General features: G+C 39.9%; 1 protein-coding gene and 1 long non-coding RNA gene across 2 annotated transcripts; one reads left to right on the forward strand and one right to left on the reverse strand.

Annotated features, from left to right (window-relative positions):
* Nucleotides 1-9,081: 9,081 nt before the first annotated feature.
* On the forward strand, nt 9,082-15,271 carry LOC110972637 (zinc finger protein 679-like). Its single transcript, XM_051953538.1, has 4 exons — nt 9,082-9,504; nt 9,648-9,719; nt 10,633-11,055; nt 12,266-15,271. The coding sequence occupies exons 1-4, from the start codon at nt 9,306-9,308 to the stop codon at nt 13,348-13,350; spliced, it is 1,779 nt and encodes a 592-aa protein (XP_051809498.1). The 5' UTR covers nt 9,082-9,305; the 3' UTR covers nt 13,351-15,271.
* A 1,930-nt stretch (nt 15,272-17,201) lies between these two features.
* On the reverse strand, nt 17,202-19,500 carry LOC127535459 (uncharacterized). Its single transcript, XR_007944322.1, has 3 exons — nt 19,380-19,500; nt 17,440-17,605; nt 17,202-17,313 (listed from the first exon to the last, which is right to left on the reverse strand). It is a non-coding gene; the product is annotated as an uncharacterized LOC127535459 (long non-coding RNA).
* Between the last annotated feature and the right edge of the window lie 1,097 nt (nt 19,501-20,597).

A 20,597-nucleotide genomic window follows, 5' to 3' on the forward strand; every position in this document is an offset into this window, starting at 1 on the left:
TGTTCTGCTTTTTGACAGAGTTGCTCCTCCTTCAACATGTTCCTCCTCTCATATCACTGGATGTTCTCACCAGCAGAACCAAGCCTGAATAGATTTCACATCTACACAAACACATGAACTTCTGTTATTCTGATGGATTTCATGCTGTTGTGCTTTTAACTCACTTCACAGAATCATCATTTTACTTATTTTGGTCATCAGTTTGAAAACCATACCCAGATAGCAAACTATGGGTGAATCAATGCTGAATCTATGTTGAGACCTAACGTCGAAATTATACAGAAAGCGCAAGGTTGATAAAATGTTGAGTCAACGTTTGCTTTTCAACCATAAATCACACTTTACACAGACAGCAAAAGATGTTAAATCAATGTTGAATTAGGGTTAAGAAGGTTGAATTGTGGTTACGGTTGAAGACTGATGGTTGGATCAACATTGATTCAACAACATTTTGTCAACATTGAAGTTTGTGTTTAAAAGATGCCATTGAATCTACATTGTATTTTGGTTTAATTAAAATGTTTGACAGGTCAATGTTTAATTAATGTTGAATCTATGTTTGCAAACATGTAATCTATGTAAGCAAATGTTGATTTAACATTTTATCAACCTTGCGCTTTCTGTATAATTTCGACGTTAGGTCTCAACATAGATTCAACATTGATTCACCCATAGTTTGCTATCTGGGGTACCTCATTTTGAGATGAGGTGTCATGATATGGTGTCTCATTCGGTGGTGTTTATGCATTTTTTATTTACAGTGCGCTCCACATGCCTGAGACAATTTAGAAAAGGAGTAATATTTCCCTCAAATGCTGGAAATAATCAAATACATGTCAATACACAAGAGATTGTGACCTGTAGGAAGAAAACATGTTTAAGAATCTGCTCAGTTTCTCCATCGTCAGTCAAACTGATGAAATTATTTGCAGAGACCATGACTTATAGAGTTCAGAATCTTCAGTTGTAGCTTTCAAATGAAAGACAACATTTAAACATTTCTGTTAAACTGCTAAAACATTAAGAAACAAAGGCATTTAAGCAATCCTTTATGGTCGATTTTATGTTATTTGAAATTCTTGGAGAACACAAAGGACTACATTTGGTGTTACAAAGGAGCTGCACAGTGGAGGCAGCAGCATGTTGATAAGTGTACTGCTAATTATTGATCATTCTTAATGATGTATTTTACATAAAGACCAGCAGAAAACAGGGTTTCTTTGATTAAAGCCACCCCACATTGAATTTGTTGTTCTTCCTTTATTCTAACTGTCTGGTTTGATTTTAAGACTCTGCTTTATTTGTGCAGTCCAATACAACATCCAGTGTCTCAGTGAGTTTTACAGTCCAGCAGCATCAAGAAACACAAAACTGTCTCTGTGTTAAAATCTGAGAGCAATGACTGAAACCTCAGAAGAGGAAATTCACAGAGACCCCCTCCATGTCTGACTGGGGCTCACAGAGAAGATAAAGATGGAGCTGAAGGTAAAGAATCATTTTATAGGAGAGTAACAGAGTGTGTCTCCCTCTAGTGGATACTGAGTTTTCTGTTGTCTTTGCTCCAAAGGTTTTTGTACAGAGTTTTGCTGTTTCCTGTCACTGTGGGCATCAGAGCACAGTAGTACACAGCAGAGTCTGTCAGTGCAGCAGAGATGATCTCCAGATCTACATGTTTTTGTGCTTTGTCAATGTGAGCTGAGAAGTCTGAAAGAGTTGGATGAATGGATCCTCCCTCTGTGATGGAGAGCAGGAACTCTGGTCTGGATCTCTGGTACTGTCGGTACCACTGGATATTGTAGATAGTACCATCATATTCACAGGTCAACTTGATGTTTCTTCCTTCTGCAACAACTTGTTCAGTACTTTCCTGCTTTATGGTGTTCATGGAGCCCATCACTGCAAAATCAATCATTTATGTCAGTTTGTCTGCAGGAGATTTAAACATCCAGAGACTAAACAGAGGTTCTTCAGTTTGTGTTTCACATGTGATCAGAATGAGATTCATTTCAAAAAATAACAAAATCCACAAAATCAGAGAAAACACAGTCATTCAGAGATCTTTCTGTCTGCTCCAACACTCACCTATGAAGTTAAAGAAAATGAACAGCAAGTAAATAAACATGTTTTCTGTTGTTGCAGTCGGACAGCAGATGAACAGTGTTGTTCACTGCAACACAAAGAAAAAACTAAGCAGTCTCTTTGTCTCACAGTTCTTCTCCACTTCAAGATCACTGTGTTGAAGTTCTGCACACAGAAATAATCTCATTGGTTGAGCTGGACCTTGGTGGGTGGAGCCAGAGAAAAACACAAATAATGTTTTCTTTCCTGTAAAAGCTGAATTCAGTTGATGAGATTTTTTTTTTTGTCTCAGAGAAACCAGCCAGTGTCGGAGTTCAGTCCAGATCCAGATGAACATCTACATGATTGTTCTTTGAGAAAATTGTTGTTCTACACAGCAGCATCAAACAATTACTGCATTAAAATGTCAAAGATTACTATGAACACAAAGTGCACATGTTCATACAGTCATTGAAACAGAACACCATTCTGATTTGTGTTCCTCTTAACAGATTCTCAGTAGGAGGCTAGAGTGTGATGGTGTTATTGGGTAAATAGAGGAACATGTAGGAAAACAAAGAGACTCCAGTTTGATCAGTGATTAGTTCAGACTTGTGCCTTGAGTGCAGTTTACCAATGAAAGGTTTGAAAGGTTGAGTGCTGTTTACAGTGTTGTGTCATCAGAGGAGACATGAAGCGTTTTATAAACAGTTGTTGGTGAATCGGCTCATTACAGAGTCTCCTGTGCAGCATTCCTTGATGTCAGTCGCCAACCATTGATAGTGCAGATGTTTGCAGATGTGTCTTGGGAGGATTCCTACTAAAGAAACATCAGAGTTTGTTCCAACTTATACGTTTTTGTTCCAGACACTCACAGATGCTGAACTGCAAATCAAGAAAAATGTATTGCTGCAGTTTGGACTTGTGAGATGTTTCCAGATACATCAGTAGTCTGAACTCCTTCACTCAGCAGAGTGATCACAAACCTCTCAACATCTGTTAAATATTTCACTATAGGATGTGGGAATTTGACATTAAGGTCAGCTTATTGTAGGTTTTGAGTGGTTTCATTTGGAAAGTTTTAAGTCCTAATCCTGCCGAGGAATACAAAGATTCAAGACTTGACAAAAACATGACAGCATTGCATTGAAGTGTAACAGAGTGTGTCTCCCTCTCGTGGATGTTGTGGAGTTTTCTGTTGTCTTTGCTCCAAAGGTTTTTGTACAGAGTTTTACTGTTTCCTGTCACTGTGGGCCTCAGAGCACAGTAGTACACAGCAGAGTCTGTCACTGCAGCAGAGGAGATCTGCAGATGAAACTTATTTGACTGCTTGTCATGCCTCAAAGACAACCTTCCTGTTGTCTCTGAATATTCTTGGATCAGGAACTGTGGAGATGAACTGGACTGCTGTTGGTACCAGTAGAGGTTTCTGACAGAACCTGAATAGTTGCAGGAGAGAGTCACAGAGTCTCCTTCCAAAGCCATCAAAACATCTTTAAATGGAGTCAGAACATCCTCAGTGGATCCTGAAAACAACAATCATAGATTTCAACATGACATTTTAATTTTAATTCTTTAAACTGAGTTTAATCACACAAAAAGCAAATTAACTCAAACAACATCCGAATGTTTTCCATGTGTGTCTCCGCATTTTACATCTCAGTCCATCTTTTGATGACTTACCAGTTTGAAAGGAGACGATCATCATCCAGATGAGAAGCAGAAACATTATTTTCACTTGTACTGAATGAACAACAGAGAGAACACAGCAGCTCTTCAGCTCCAACATGAAACCTTTCATTTTCAGTTGTGTAGCTCCTCCTCTGGCTGTGCTCTGCTTCTCATTTATTGGTCCATTAACCTGACTGGTAGTTTTCACAAATTTGAAATGATTTCAGAAAATACTTGACCTGATTAGAGAGAAGCTCATGTAAATTGATTCATCAAAATGGTTTATAAAGATGATAAAGTCAGTGTCTGTGTTTCAGTTTCTTTGTTTTATTTTAAGCTTCCATTGTGTGTTTGTGGTTGCTGTTGGATCTTCTGCTCCTGTCAATCCTCCCACAGTGTTTCATCAGCAGCTGTAACCACAGTGACTGTGAGAAAACAGGAATTAGCACAATCCATCTGATATGAAGCTCTGCTCTCAATACCACTTCCCTCCTCTTTGAAGAGGAGTCTCATATCTGTGTTCAGGTTTTTGTACAGCCTCTGCTACACTTTGTATCACTGTGTCTCTAGAGCACAGTAGTAGAGAGCTGTGTCTGCCAGGGTTAGCTGATTGATGGTCAATGTAGTTGATGTATCTGTTGTTTGGGATCCATATCGATGATCAGGAATATGTTCACCTGTGTATCCCTGTCCGTTTTTCCAGAGAATAAACTGAGGAGGCTGAAGGTCAGAATGATGTTTGTACCAGTAAAGTGTAACTCCATCATACTCTGTCTGATAGTTACATGTGAGTGTGACAGATTCTCCTTCTGTTCCACTGACTTCTTCTTCTTCAGGAGAGATTGTGTCTTCAGCTTTTAGTCCTGGAAAAAGTAGAGAAAATGAAGCCATCAGACTCACATTGTCCATGAGGCTGAGAGGAGAAGACAGTGGAAAATGTCACCTGTACAGTGTTACTCTGTGGACACAAACAGCTCAACTGGAGCTCAGATCACAACGAGATTGTACACAACTTGATGACAAAGACAGAATATTGAGTGATTTCAACTGTGAACATGAACACAGCAGGTTAAAGAGAAATTCATGTGTTCATAAACTCACCTATGAAGTGAGATGAAAACAAAAAGAGGTAAAGCAACATGTCTTTGGAGTTATTAAAGTCAGACACACATCAGATGAACAATGTTCTTCCACTGCAGCACAATGAGGAAGAAATAATGTGAGTGGATGAGCTGAAGTTCAGTGGGCGGGGCCATTACCTCTTGACATCATTTTTTTTTCCAGCTCAGCCAGTCAAATTGTTTTGTTTCTGCAGCAGCTCTGTCTCTGATCTTTACTGCTTCATTTCCCTGTTCTCTTTGTCATCAGTCCAACAAGTCACAAATCAGAGCTTTAACAGAGTGTGTCTCCCTCTAGTGGATGTCGTGGAGTTTTCTGTTGTCTTTGCTCCAAAGGTTTTTGTACAGAGTTTTACTGTTTCCTGTCACTGTGGGCCTCACAGCACAGTAGTACACAGCAGAGTCTGTCACTGCAGCAGAGGAGATCTTCATACTGATTTGCTTTTCATCAGAACTCACAGAAACAGACAGTCCAGCTTTTGTTTCATTTTGTGTTCCCAAATGATAGATGAGGAACTGTGGAGGTTTTCCTGGATGTTGTTGATACCAGAAGAAATTATCATTATAAGTAGCAGCTTTGGAGTATGTGTAGGTCAGAGTCACAGTGCTGCCTTCTAAACTGGATTCTTCATTCTTCACTGCAGTCAGTTGTTGACAGTTGACACCTAAAGAAGAGAGAAATGATAAATACCATATTGATGTTTGAGCACTTTTTCAGTTGACTTTCAGCAAACAGATCATTTAAAGACATTTCTTCTTCCTGCTTTAACCTACCTTTCAGTGTGATCACAAACAAAGGAAACATGACACAGTAATGCAGTGACAGCATCTTCCACACACTATCTGTTATGTTTGGTTTACAGACTGAATGTATGTGACAGTGGGAGTCCTTTTCTGTTCTGCTCTTTGACAGAGTTGCTCCTCCCCCAGATAGCAAACTATGGGTGAATCAATGTTGAATCTATGTTGAGACCTAACGTCGAAATTATACAGAAAGCGCAAGGTTGATAAAATGTTGAGTCAACGTTTGCTTTTCAACCATAAATCACACTTTACACAGACAGCAAAAGATGTTAAATCAATGTTGAATTGGGGTTAAGAAGGTTGAATTGTGGTTACGGTTGAAGACTGATGGTTGGATCAACATTGATTCAACAACATTTTGTCAACATTGAAGTTTGTGTTTAAAAGATGCCATTGAATCTACATTGTATTTTGGTTTAATTAAAATGTTTGACAGGTCAATGTTTAATTAATGTTGAATCTATGTTTGCAAACATGTAATCTATGTAAGCAAACGTTGACTCAACATTTTATCAACCTTGCGCTTTCTGTATAATTTCTACGTTAGGTCTCAACATAGATTCAACATTGATTCACCCATAGTTTGCTATCTGGGCCCTCAACATGTTCCTCCCCTCATATCACTGGAGTGTAAGAAGTTGCTGTGAAAAAAACTGAAGTTTTTTCTGAGCTCAATGTCAGTGGATGTTAATATCAAATCCTGCCTTTGGCCTTGAAGAATCAAACCCTTTCAGAGAAAACTGAATCCATCTTTAGTATCATTGAACTTTACATGATGTCACATCACTCTGATAAGCAGCATCATTCAGTGACTGTGGTTGATTTGTTCTCATTGAATTTATTCACATCACCAGAATGTCCTGCAGATTCAGCAGGTTGAATCATTCAGATTTAAAATGTACATAAACAGCAACAGTCATTTGTCTCCTCGTTCTACATATGAGACACTCTTTCAGTTTAAACGTGTATGCTTCCATGATAACACGTTTCATGATGACACCTAAATAATCTGTACATAAAATGGACTCATTTGTTAAATATTTATATCAACATATCTAAGTGTAGGATTTGGAGTTTGAGATGTTGATTGTTACTATGGTAACCTTATTGTACGCTATGAGTGATTCAAATTGTTGTACATCATAATCCGGTCTGAACAAACATGAAAACATGGCATAGAACTGTAACAGAGTGTGTCTCCCTCTAGTGGATGTTGTGGAGTTTTCTGTTGTCTTTGCTCCAAAGGTTTTTGTACAGAGTTTTGCTGTTTCCTGTCACTGTGGGCTCCAGAGCACAGTAGTACACAGCAGAGTCAGACAGATGAAGCTTCTGGATCTTCAGAGGAACTGATGTCTTCTTGAGTTCAGCATCAAATCTGTCTTGCTGGATCTCTTGAGCTTTTTCCACTGATGTTGAGTAAGTTTTTAGCATGTACTTTGGGTAATCGTTCACTTCTTGTTTGTACCAGAACAAAGTTGGAATTGTTCTACTGGTCTCAAAAGTACAATCCAGTGTAACTGTGTCTCCTTCAGCAGCAATGACATCTCCTGATGTCTGTGTTACTTTTTCTTCTCCTTTGCACTCTAGAGAAGAACAGAACATGCAGACAAATACATGAATCCATAAAAATGATTTATTACATGAGAACAATCAGCAGCTGTTAAAACTGTTTGTTGCTTTTTCTAACTTACCAAAGAGAAGAGCAGCAAGAATAATCCACAGCCAGTGTTCCATGTGTTCAACAAATCAGCAGCAGAAACTAGATGATGTTATCTGCAGTGAGTTCTTCACAGCTGATGGTTCCAATGTGGAAGTTTGTGTCTCTTCTGTAGTTCAGTAACAGCTCAGCTCCTCCCTGAATCTGTCTGTCTCCTCTTTGATCTGTAGTTTCTTCTCTCTGTTCCTCTTCCTGCTGGTTACAGACTGGTAGCAGCATCGTCAACCACTTTGAGGAGGTTGTTCTTGTGATTCTTTGATGACAGGAGTTAAAAGATGGATAATTTCTTCATTGTTGGCAAGCAATGATTACCCACACCACAGCAGAGGAGGACGCAGACAGAGCAAACCAGTTTAACTAGTTCTTTAATAGGTTTCACTGTGATGCTAATGTCTCTCCTAACTGCACTCCTCCCACCTCAACCCCCTTGATACTCATCCTCAACAGTCAGTGGGAGGTCATGGACGAGCTGGGGTAACCTCTCCAGCACATCGACAACATGAGCCTACGTCAGATGAAGGTGTCCTCCCTGTGGAAGACATCCTGTCGAGTTCCAGTCCCCAAGAAACCACACCCGAGCCAAACAGAGGACTTCAGACCGGTGGCCCTGACGTCACACAACATCAAGATCCTGGAGCAGCTCCTGCTTCACCACCTCAGGCCACAGGTCCAACATGCCCAGGACCCACTCCAGTTTGCCTACCAGGAAAAGGTGGGGGTGAAGGATGTCATCTTATATCTGCTGCACAAGGCTCACTCTCACCTGGACAGAGGGAGTGGTGCTGTGAGGATGATGTTTTTCGACTTCAGCAGCACCTTTCATAACATCCAGCCCATCCTTCTGAAAGAGAAGATGTGCAGCATGGATGTGTGGATCCACACCTGGTTTCCTGGATTGAGGACAACCTCACTGACAGACTGCAGTTCGTCAGACTGGGTGGTTGCACTTCGGACACTCTGGTCAGCAGCAGGGGGCGCCACAGAGCAATGTTCTCTCCCCTATACTGTTCTCTCTCTAAACATCTGACTACCAGTATGATCTGAGCTCTGCCACATGCAGAAGAACTCATGCGATACTGTGATTGTTTTATGTGTGGAGGGTGGGCAGGAGGGTTGGTACAGGAGTCTAGTGGAGGACTTTGTGGGACGGTGCAGCTCAAACTACCTGCAGCTGAACACCTCCAAGACCAAGGAGATGGTGGTGGATTTCAGGAGGAACAGACCCCATCTCCAGGCCATTTCCATAGGAGGTACGAACGTGGAGGTGGTCAGGACCTACAAGAACCTGGAACTGCAGCTGGATGATAAACTGGACTGGTCAGACAACACTGACAGCATCTACAGGAAAGTACAGAGTGGTCTGTACTTCCTAAGGAGACTGGGGTCCTTCAACATCTGCAACAAACTGTTGTGGATGTTTTCCATGCATTGTATTTGCATATGCAAATACAACTGTACTATTTGGGATTGTACAATATCTGTTGAATGTAGATGTCTGGTTGAGTCTGTCTGAAATGTGTGTTTTTAGTGTATATTTTATATTATGTGATGATTATGAACTTTTTTTTTTATTTTTTAACTTGCACTGCTTCTCTTAAGATTGCCACTTCATTTCATTGCACAGGTTGCAACGACAGTTAAGATATTGAATTGAATCAAACTGAATTGAAATCAGTCGTGGTTGCTAACCAGCTGACCTCCATTTTAGCACCAGTGGTTGGAAATACTTCACATCACATCACATCACATCTCTTTCATCTAAATCTGAATGTTGAGAGAGATAGAGGAACAAGGCGGAACAAAAGTTACCCTCGCTGTTTCTGACGGAGCTTCACTGCGTGACACCAGGCGGAAATACACAAATAAAATGCTCCAGCAGCGTGAGTTCTCCCGATGTGTGGGCTGAGCTGGAAGACGGTCTTTTTGTAGTGTCTCAGATGAATATTTGTTCAGATGAAGTAACGATGAGTTCAGTCCAGAATCTGAGAGAGTTGATCAACGAGCGACTAACTGCTGCTGCTGAAGAAATATTCAGAGAGTTTGAGAAAACCATCGTCCAGTACGAGGAGGAGATCGATCGTCAGCGCAGACTGCTGGATAACATCTGGAAACCACAGATAACACAACACACAGCAGGTTTGTAGAACTGTGATGGTCTAAATGAATTAACTGATAAATAAGAATCATGATGATAAATTGAAGTTAATAAATAGATGGTAGAGCGTGTTTAACTAGCATCACATTAGTAACATTTTTCTTGTGTCCCTTTGTCCACCCAGTCCTCCCACAGGTAGAGATCTGTAACGAAGAGGATAACAACTGGAAATTACAAATAACGTTGCACACAACAGGTATGTAGATCTGTGATGAACTAATAAATGAATCAGACTGTATGATCGTAATCAGAGCTTAGAGTTACATTTATTTTTAGCTTCAAACAGAAATTACAGCTGCAATTGTTGTTCTGACAGAAACAACATGAATTAATCTGTTTTTAAAAACAGAAACATTAAACACACACTTTGTATTAAACACAAAAAAACTGAAGTAGTGATTACTGTGAAAAATAAAGAATCTGAGCTAACAAATGCTAAACAATTTGGAGGGTGAATCAAATTGCAAATATTCTGATCAATATTTTGGTTTGACTTATAATGTTTTTTAAAAGTCACGTTTCAAATCAATATTCATTATTTACTGTGTAATAGATTTACAGCATCTAATGTAACATTACCACAGAAACCACCATCCAATGTGTGACTGTCACACTAAGAGGACACATGAATCTGTAAAACTGTGAACTCAAAGTCTAAACTGGGGTCAGATGTGCTGCAAATAATTAATAAATATGATGAGACTGCTTTGGTTTGTTGAACCACATATTATAAAGCAATCAGTGAGCATAGACAGCCTCTTAAAACATCAGCCCCTTCACAATAAAACTGAACAACAGTATCCATCTTACTTAGTAACTTTACCTCACATGTCCTGAATTGTAACCTTTGTGATTTGCTAAGTGCATTTTTTCATTTTGTAATTTCCTATCAAAATTGGTTCATTGTTCAGCCCTCATGATTTAACTAAATCATGCCGTCATCACAGTGTAAAAGTCAGACTTCTGGGTGGATGTGTGGAATGCCCTGCTTAGAGAGTTGCTACCACAAAACAGAATCTGGATAAGATGAAGAGCATCAACAGATGGAAGTGCGTATTTAAGTAGCATCACATTAGTAACATTTTTCTTGTGTCCCTTTGTCCATCCAGAACTCCCGCTGCAACAGATCTGTACGGAGGAGGAGGTTCCTGCTGAGCAGAATGTCTGTAACCAGGAGAGGAACTCCAGTGTGGACCAGGAGGATCCAGAGCCTCCACAGATGAAAGAGGAACACATGGAAATCTGCACTAATCTGGATCAAGAAGACCTAGAGCCTCCAGAGCTCAAAGAGGAACATGAGGAACTCTGCAACAGTCTGGACAGACAGCAGTCTGGACAGACGGCAGCAGCAGATACGAGTCAAAAAGCAGATAGCTTTATGCTAGTTCAGTACAAGTCTAAATGTGAAGAATTGGCAAGAGAAAAATTCAGTATCTCTGAAGACACAATTGGCCCTTATGAAGAAGCGACTGATTGTCACCGCAGACCATTTAATATCACCAAGAATCTCCAAATAAAGTTACACAGAATAGGTATGTAAAACTGTGTTGCTGTGATGGAAGTAACTAATTAATGTGATTCATGTAGGATCCTTATCAGCCTTATATGACAGTTATTTTGAAGACTGTCATAAATGGCATGAGTGCATCCCTTTCCTAAACATGTGATATTAAACCCACAGTGTGCATAGTCTCAGGGGAAACCGGCTTGAATTCTTACAAAGCAGTCATGTTTCTTTTAGGTTCACTGATATGTGGGAACAGGTGTACTTTGGAAGAGTCTTTTTTTTTTCTTGTTGGCTTTTTTCATTCATAGTATTTATCTATCCTCCAGTACTTTTAAAATCAAATGTGGCTTAAAGTCTGTCCTCCTGTGCTTGTTAGCAGATGCACCTGTAATGTTACCAATAGCTGAGCTGTTCATACTCTGATCAGAACTGGCCAAAACAGATATTCTAGACAACTTTCAAATTTGTGTCTGTCAGTCCATCTTTGGTTTTAGACAGATTGACACTTGTCTGACATCTTTCAGTGCATTTCCAGTAGGCTAATGATTGTTGCTATTTTTACCCCACCCATGTCCTCCACACAGTTCACAGATATGTGTTTTCTTAAACATCTTGCTGGCATCGATTTTAAAATAAGGACGTCTTTCTCAAAAATCTAATTTTCTTGGTTTCCAAATTTAATATGTTGTTTATTTCGTATTTTATGCAAAAACATGATTGAAATAATTTACCAATATTCACATTTCGTTTCTGTTTGTTTTTCAGTGTCTTGATTTTTTTTTTGTTAACAGGGTTGTATGATCTGAATAACATTTTAATTCTGATATTCTGTCTGCTGAAACTGACGTGATCAGCTGATGCTTTTGAATAGAGAAAACATCTCATTCTGTTGGAGTAGTTGGAACTACAGAAACATTGAGTCCTCTCTGATTTTACAGCAGTGTTACAGAGTAATGGTTGTTATGCCTTTCATATAATCATCACTGAGTGCAATCAGCTGTTTTCTGTCACACCTGACAAGTGTAATTATCAGCACGGTCTAAAACTAGGAAGCTGCTGTCTGAATGGTTTGTATAGTGAGCTTTGTAAAGAACAGTATCAACTCAGAAGTCACTCTGACTCTGGTTCATGCAGATCATTTACTATTTTGACACTTTGCCAATAATTCAAACTTGTATGTTTATGCTCAACATAGGTGTGACTGATTTTTTTCTTGTGTTTGTTTTTCCCTGCAGACCTTCAACAGCAACATATTTATGAGGAGCAGGTTTTCACTGACCACTCGTACTGTAAACGGGAGAGGAGCTTCTGTTTGGATCAGAAGGATCCAGACCGTCCGCAGATTAAAGAAGCACAGGAGAAACTCTGTATCAGCCGAGACCAGGACATCCTTCCACAGATTAAAGAGGAACAGAAGGAACTCTACTGCAGTCAGGAGAGAGAGCAGCTTGATGCCTTTATGGGGATTTCTGCTCATGAAGAAAGTGATTGCAGTGAACCAGAACCAATTAGTGGACAACTCCTCAGTCATAGATCTTGTTTAGCTGAGAGCTCAGACCAGGAAGGAAGCAAGCGTCCAAACTCTGGCTCAACAAACAATTTGGTGATGAAGACACATGACAGAAACAACAGTCACAGTAATAATGTTGAAAGCTCTTCTATATCACAGATTCACTGCGATGCTGACACAAGGAAAAAGACTGAAATGTGTGATGTCTGTGGAAAAGCCTTTAAATGTAAGTTCAATTTCAAGAGACATTACAAAATCCACACAGGTGAGAAGCCATTTACTTGTGAAACGTGTGGGAAAAGTTTCACTCGAAGTCAACATGTGACTAATCACATGAGAACTCACACAGGTGAGAAGCTGTACCTTTGTCAAGTCTGTGGAAAAAGGTTTTCTGATCTTGTGGCGTTCCAAATGCACAGAGCAATTCACAAAGATCAGAATCTGCATTATTGTAAAATCTGTGACAAAAGTTTCACTCAGCGTAGTAATTTCAGAGTCCACATGAAGGGCCACACGGGGCAGAAGCTGTATGCTTGTAAAATCTGTGAGAAACGTTTCGTTCGCTCTACTCATTTTAAAGACCACATGAAGGTCCACACGGGTGAGAGGTCACTTTCTTGTAAAATTTGTGGCCAAAATTTCATTCAAAATGGTAATTTGAAAGTCCACATGAGAATCCACACAGGTGAGAAGCCGTATTGTTGTAACACCTGTGGGAAAAGCTTCCGTTATAAAAGGTCCCTCTTGAGCCACATGAGAGTCCACACAGATGAGAAACCCAACCTTTGTAACAGGGGGGTAAAGATTTAGTGACCTTTCAGCATTTAGAAGTCATAAAACAGTCCACACAGGTGAGAAGTTGTAATGTTTGTAACACGTGGAAACACAGATGTGAAGTCATATTCTTAGATGTCCACTTTAAAATCCATGCAGATGAGAGGCTGTATTCCTGAAACATTTGAGAACTAAGCTCTAATCTGAGAGTTATTACAGTTTAAAGGTTGATGTTTGATATTTATGGTTCTGATGGTGAGGTCTATAATCAGCTGGTCACTGGAAACTCTCCCTGGTGCTCCACTACCAGCAGGGTGCAAAAAAACACAGATGAGAGACAAGAACCTGTTTTTCTTTATTTTTATTTTCATTATTTTGAACCTATTCTTTATTTAATCTTTTTATGTTGGACTCCACATGTCTGAGATAATTTGGAAAATGAGTCATATTTTATGTAAAGCTGAAAATAATGAAATAGTTTTCAACACACAAGGAATTCTGACCTGTAGGGAGAAGAAATGTTTCAGAGTCTGCTGTTTCTCAGTCACCAGTGAAACTGATCAAACCTTTGAACAGGTTCCATCCATTCTCTATACACCGCTTTATCCTCACTAGGGTCGCAGGGGCTGCTGGAGTCTATCCCAGCTGACTCTGGTGAAGGCAGGGGACACCCTGGACAGGTCACCAGTCTGTCACAGGGCTACATATACAGACAAACAATCACACTCACATTCACACCTACGGGCAATTTAGAGTCATCAATTAACCTCAGCATATTTTTGGACTGTGGGAGGAAGCCGGAGTACCTGGAGAAAACCCACACATGCACAGGGAGAACATGCAAACTCCATGCAGAAAGCTCCCAGGCCCAGGCCGGGATTTGAACCGGGGATCTTCTTGCTGGAAGGTGAAAGTGCTAACCACTACGTCACTGTGCAGCCCTTTGAACAGGTTGATAAGGTTTAATTATTAGGCGTTATAATAGGTAGCCAGTTGAAATGGTCAGAACACATTGACACAATATTTAAGAAAATGGGTAATGGCATCTCTATGGTGAGAAAATGCCTTCCTTATGTTACTGAACACATTTTGGGTCAGGTAGTTAAATCCTTAATTCTAAGTCACCTGGACTATTGCTCACCCCTGTGGTCCTCTGCATCAAAAGGTCTGCTGAACAAACTACAAATTGCCCAGAATAGAGCCGCCAGACTTGTTTTACATTTCCCCATCAGAGTCAACACAGAAAGTATGCATTGTAAACTCTCATGGTCAAAAAGTAGGGAAAAGGGTTTCTTTAAGTACAGTCATATTCTTTAGCAACACTCTTTATTCCACCAAACCTGAGTTTTTACACAATCAAATTATCAGATGTAGTCAGATTCAGTCATTCCACTAGATTAGCAGAAGATGCTCATATTACATTACCATGCCCAAAATCTGATGCTTTGAAAAAGGCAGTTATCTATCATGCCATCAAACTTTGGAATAGCTGCCCCCTCCCCATCTGACAGTAAGGCTTCATTCAGATACCATCTTAGAATGTACCTAACAGATGAGCAATAATCCAGTCTGACAAGTATAATGTCCTATTTCTGAGATGTTTCTTGTTCTGTTTGTTCCTGTTTATTGAATGATTGCACTGGAGACTAATATCAACCTGTTTAAATGTAATAAAATGTAAGATTACACAGCACTAATGTTCTGTTAGTGTTACCGTACACATGATGTTGATTTTTGGCTGATGTGATCTGGAAATATCTTTTGATGTCATCAATTATAATATCAGGTATCAGCCTCTTTAATCACTGCTTGTGTCAGTTAGACCAAAGAGACCTGTGATACTTGACAACACTGGATTGATCAGAGTAAGTTGAAGTTCTTGGACAGAATCTAAGGACAGGAAGTGTCATCTTTTTTTGATGATGTATTTTTTAATAAAGATTAGCAGAGAAAATGATTACTTTGACTTAAAGCACTTTACTTTGAATGCATTATTCGTTAACCATTCTCTGTGTCTGGTTTTATTTTAGGACTCTATTTTATTACTACAATCTAATATACAATTTCATACACAAATATTTCCCACCCTACAGAAATCTTCTATTTTTGCATGTTTCTTACATGTTCCAGATCATCAAACTAACATTTACATGTCTTGAATAATTAAGATAACCCATATAACGCATTTTTTAAATGGTGATTTCTTTAAGATTTATTGAAAACCTATATCACTCCTGTGAAAAAAGTAAGTTCCCCCGTTACGATCCAACCTTTCGGGTTGAGAAATGAGTGTCAGAGCTCAGTCCAGATCCAGATTAACATCTACAATATTGCTCTTTGCGAAAATTGGTGTTCTGCACAAACACAGCAGCATCCAGCAGTTATTCACCAAAGTGCCAAAGATTACTATGAACACAAAGTACACATGTTCATACAGTCATTGAAACAGGACACCATTCTGACTTGTGTTCCTCTGAACAGATTCTCAGTAGGAGGACGGAGTGTGATGGTGTTATTGGGTAAATAGAGGAACATGGAGGAATACAAAGACATCCCAGTTTAATATGTGATTAGTTCAGACTTGTGTCTTGAGTACAGTTTAACACTGAAAGATTGAGTCCTGTTTCCAGTGTTGTCATCAGACGAGTCATGAAGTGTTTTAAAGACAGTTGTTGGTGAATCGGCTCATTACAGAGTCTCCTGTGCAGCGTTCTTTGATGTCAGTCGCCATCCATTGATAGTGCAGATGTTTGCAGATGTGTCTTGGGAGGATTCCTACTAAGGAAACATAGCAGTTGAAATGTGTAAATTTTTGTTCCACTCACTCACAGATGCTGAACTGCAAATTAAAAAAAGTGTGTCCGATCTTCACTGCTTCATTTCTCTGTTGTCTTTGTCATCATTTCAGTAACTCACAAATCAGAGCTTTAACAGAGTGTGTCTCCCTCGAGTGGATGTTGTGGAGTTTTCTGTTGTCTTTGCTCCAAAGGTTTTTGTACAGAGTTTTACTGTTTCCTGTCACTGTGGGCCTCAGAGCACAGTAGTACACAGCAGAGTCAGACAGTTGAAGCTTCTGGATCTTCAGAGGGACTGATTTATTGTCAATTTTAGCATCAAATCTGTCTTTCTGGATCTCTGGAGCTTTTTCCACTGATGTCGAGTAAGTTTTCATCATGTACTTTGGGTAATTGTTTACCTCTTGTTTGTACCAGAACAAAGTGGGACTTGCTCTACTGGTCTCAAAAGTACAATCCAGTGTAACTGTGTCTCCTTCAGCAGCAATGACATCTCCTGATGGCTGCATCACTTTGTCTTCTCCTTTACACTCTGGAGAAGAACAGAAGAGGCAGATGAAGACATAAATCAATAAAGATGACTGATTGAAGGTCAACAATTAACAGCTGTAAATAGGTTTTCTTGATCTTTCTAACTCACCAAAGAGAAGAGCAGCAAGAATAATCCACAGCCAATGTTCCATGCGTATAACAAGGATTAAAGCAGCAGTAGAAACTAGCTGAAGTTTAACCTTCAGTCTGTGATTTGCTCTCTTCACAGCATCACTTTTTATTGACACAAAGGTTGAAGGAGTGTAGGAGTCATGTGGCACCTCTTTCTTAATGTGGCCCTCTAGTGGAGCTAAAAGGTCTAGTTCAAGAGTGGTGAAAAGGCTTCCAGCAGCTTGTCCATGTGTTTTGTACAGAGTTTAGCAGTTTCCTGTCACTGTGGGCTCCATAGCACAGTAGTATATAGCAGAGTCTGTCACTGCAGCAGAGGAGATGTTCAGATGAAGCTCTTTTGATTGTCTGTCATGTCTGACAGACAACTTTTCTGTTTTCTCTGAATATGCTGTGATGAGAAGATGTGGAGATGAACTGGACTTCTGTTGGTACCAGTAGAGGTAGTCAACCGAGCCTGAATAATTACAGGAGAGAGTCACAGATTCTCCTTCCAAAGCCATCAATACATCTTTAAATGGAGTTAGAACATCCTCAGAGGATCCTGAAAACAACAAACATAGATTTCACCAAGACATTTAATTGTATAAAAATGAATCTATTCAAACAACATCTATATATTTCCATTTGTGTCTCCTCATTTTACATCTCGCTCCATCTTATGACTTACCAGTTTGAAAGGAGACGATCATCATCCAGATGAGAAGCAGTAACATTATTTTCATTTGTACTGAATGAACAACAGAGAGAACACAGCAGCTCTTCAGCTCCAACATGAAGCCTTTCATATTCAGTTGTGTAGCTCCTCCTCTGGCTGTGCTCTGCTTCCATTCAGGCTGATGGAAGATTCAGAAATGACACTGATGCTGCACTCATTATGAAACATGATCAGAGATCAAATCATTTTGAAATAAAGCAGGTGTTTGTATTATTTAATATTTAGTATGATTGCTCATAATGTTTGTCACATTGATTCATAATCACACCTAAAAATCTGACCACTGATTTGAAGATTAACATTGGGAATACATGACAACAGAAGCCAACATCTCTGATTTCATGTGTGACTTAAAATCCAACCTGCACACAAATACTGACCAAAATCCAAAGCTGTGAAAGCTACAGCCTTGAAAGATCTTTGCTCACATTGTGGTTAAAATGAGAAACCACTTCTAATCTCTGTGGGCTCATCAACTGCTTCATTAAATGCTTTAAATGTATTGCTGAAGGAAATGTGCATTTTGTTTATTACGGACCAATGAAACACATTTCTGAGTCAGACTAAAAGACCTCACCAACATTATCATGTTTGAAGCGGCACATTTGTACAAGCTGTGCTGATATGAACTAATACACACAGATAAGCACAGGAAAAATATTTTAAAAAAATCTGTATTGAGCTGTGTTTCAGCTTCTGCTGTTTTGACGAGGATTTTGTGCTATTTCATCATTTATCACATAGATCATCTGTGTCATTTGTTGATAGGATCTCAGTATATAGTTTTCAAGATACATATAGTTAGTATGTTGAGCAAAAACGCCCTCCAGACACACAATTATTATTAAAATTACAGTTGAGAACCTACAATAATACTCCATCCATCCATTCTCTATACACCGCTTTATCCATATGTCGCAGGGGTGCTGGAGTCTATCCCAGCTGACTCGGGCGAAGGCAGGGGACACCCTGGACAGGTCGCCAGTCTGTCGCAGGGCTACATATACAGACACACAATCACACTCACATTCACACCTACGGGCAATTTAGAGTAATCAGTTAACCTCAGCATATTTTTGGACCAGGGCTGCACAGTGACATAGTGGTTAGCACTTTCACCTTGCAGCAAGAAGATCCCCGGTTCACGTCCTGGGATCTTTCTACATGGAGTTTGCATGTTCTCCCTGTGCATGTGTGGGTTTTCTCCAGGTACTCCGGCTTCCTCCCACAGTCCCTAACCCCTGCCTTCGCCCGAGTCAGCTGGGATAGGCTCCAGCACCCCCCGCGACCCTAGTGAGGATAAAGCGGTGTATAGAGAATGGATGGATATTTTTGGACCGTGGGAGGAAGCCGGAGTACCCGGAGAAAACCCACGCATGCACAGGGAGAACATGCAAACTCCATGCAGAAAGATCCCGGGCTCAGGCCGGGACTCGAGCCAGGGATCTTCTTGCTGCAAGGCGATAGTGCTAACCACTACGTCACTACGCAGCCCCAAAATAATACTGATTATGTAAATAAATCTGACTAAATGTAATCCATTCAGGTTAAAAATCTGCAATATTATAAATCTGAATAGCCCAACGAATCCAAAGACCCAATGAGCAGCTTTTCATGAAATGACTTACGGTGAAATAATTGGGGTTAGTTTTTTCAAGACCTAAGTGAAAGTCAAGACACTGGAAGTTAAAATGCAGCATAATAATAGTAATAATAATAATAATAATAATAATGTAGTTATTTTTTATGCATCTCTTTAGAGTTGCCTCGATAGCCATTGTTTCAAATGTGTCCTTATATCTTTTTCTTTACTGCTGATAAATTCAGATTTATTCTACTTGCAAAAAAAGTTAAATGAGATAGTAAAAAAATATGAAGAAGGCGGAACTTACAGTAATACAGTGTTTTGGACGGTGAACGCAGTCCTTCATTTTGTTAACTCCACAGGATTACATCTTTGGACGTAGGAATAGTCTGATTTCTGCATTCTCACCCTGACCCGTGAGAGGCAGCAATGTGCCGCAAGGCTTCCAGCCTGCCGGAAATTTATAAGAAGAAGAAGAAAAACTCAGTGTTTCTATCGGAACTTCTTAATGTGACACCAGGCGGAAGAACACGTCAGCTGTGTCCGAGTTTGAGCTGCTTCCTCCGGGGACGGGGTCAGGTGAGGTTTCCATAGATATGAAGAGGTTTCTCTCAGCGGTGCGACGAAGCCTCCTTCCAATGCGTCCTTCATTTCCCAGGATTCATTGCACAACTGTGACGGTCGGATGTTTGAGAATATGGCGGACTCCGTAAGCGGAACTTCTTCGGGGGAAGATTCTACTTCTAAATGTAAGTGTTGGCCACCGACTGGCTCCACGAGCTGTCGATGCAAATGTTAAGAACCAAAGGGACGTGAAACATGATGAATCCCGGTAAAATTACCGTTAAATAACGCGACGTTAGTGATCCGAGCCGCTGCACGTACTGCAGCTCTCTGCTTCAGTTTAACTAGAGTTCAGATTAGCTGGTGCAGCAGCTGTCTGATCCAGATGTTTGGAATTGGAATTCACTGGTGTATCAGCTGCCTGATCCAGATGTCAAGAGTTCAGATTAGATGGTGCAGCAGCTGTCTGATCCAGATGTTTGGAATTGGAATTCGCTGGCGCAGAGGCTGTCTGATTCAGATGTTCAGAGTTTAATTTGGTGCAGAAGATGCCCGATCCAGATGTTTGGAGTTATGTCTGAGTTGTACAGCAGCTGTCTTATACAGATGTTCAGAGTTCTAATTAACTGGTCCAGCAGCTGCCTGATCGGGATGTTTGGAATCTTTTGATGACTACTTGCCAACTAATGAGGAAATAAAGAGCATGATAACATCTTCTATAACAGTTGTTCTCAAACTTTAACCAATAACTGTGTGTGTGTGTGTGTGTGTGTGTGTGTGTGTGTGTGTATATACATATACATGTACGTACATACATACATACATACATAGTTTATATAGAAATGCAAAGTTATATATCCGTTTTTAAATTACAACATGAAGATGCAGAGCTGTGTTATTTTATCTGATTCCAATTTGTTATTTTTCACAGTAAAGATCAGGGGTGTCAAACTCATTTTAG

Source organism: Acanthochromis polyacanthus, chromosome 9 (genome assembly GCF_021347895.1).
Source record: "Acanthochromis polyacanthus isolate Apoly-LR-REF ecotype Palm Island chromosome 9, KAUST_Apoly_ChrSc, whole genome shotgun sequence".
Classification (NCBI taxonomy): domain Eukaryota; kingdom Metazoa; phylum Chordata; class Actinopteri; family Pomacentridae; genus Acanthochromis; species Acanthochromis polyacanthus.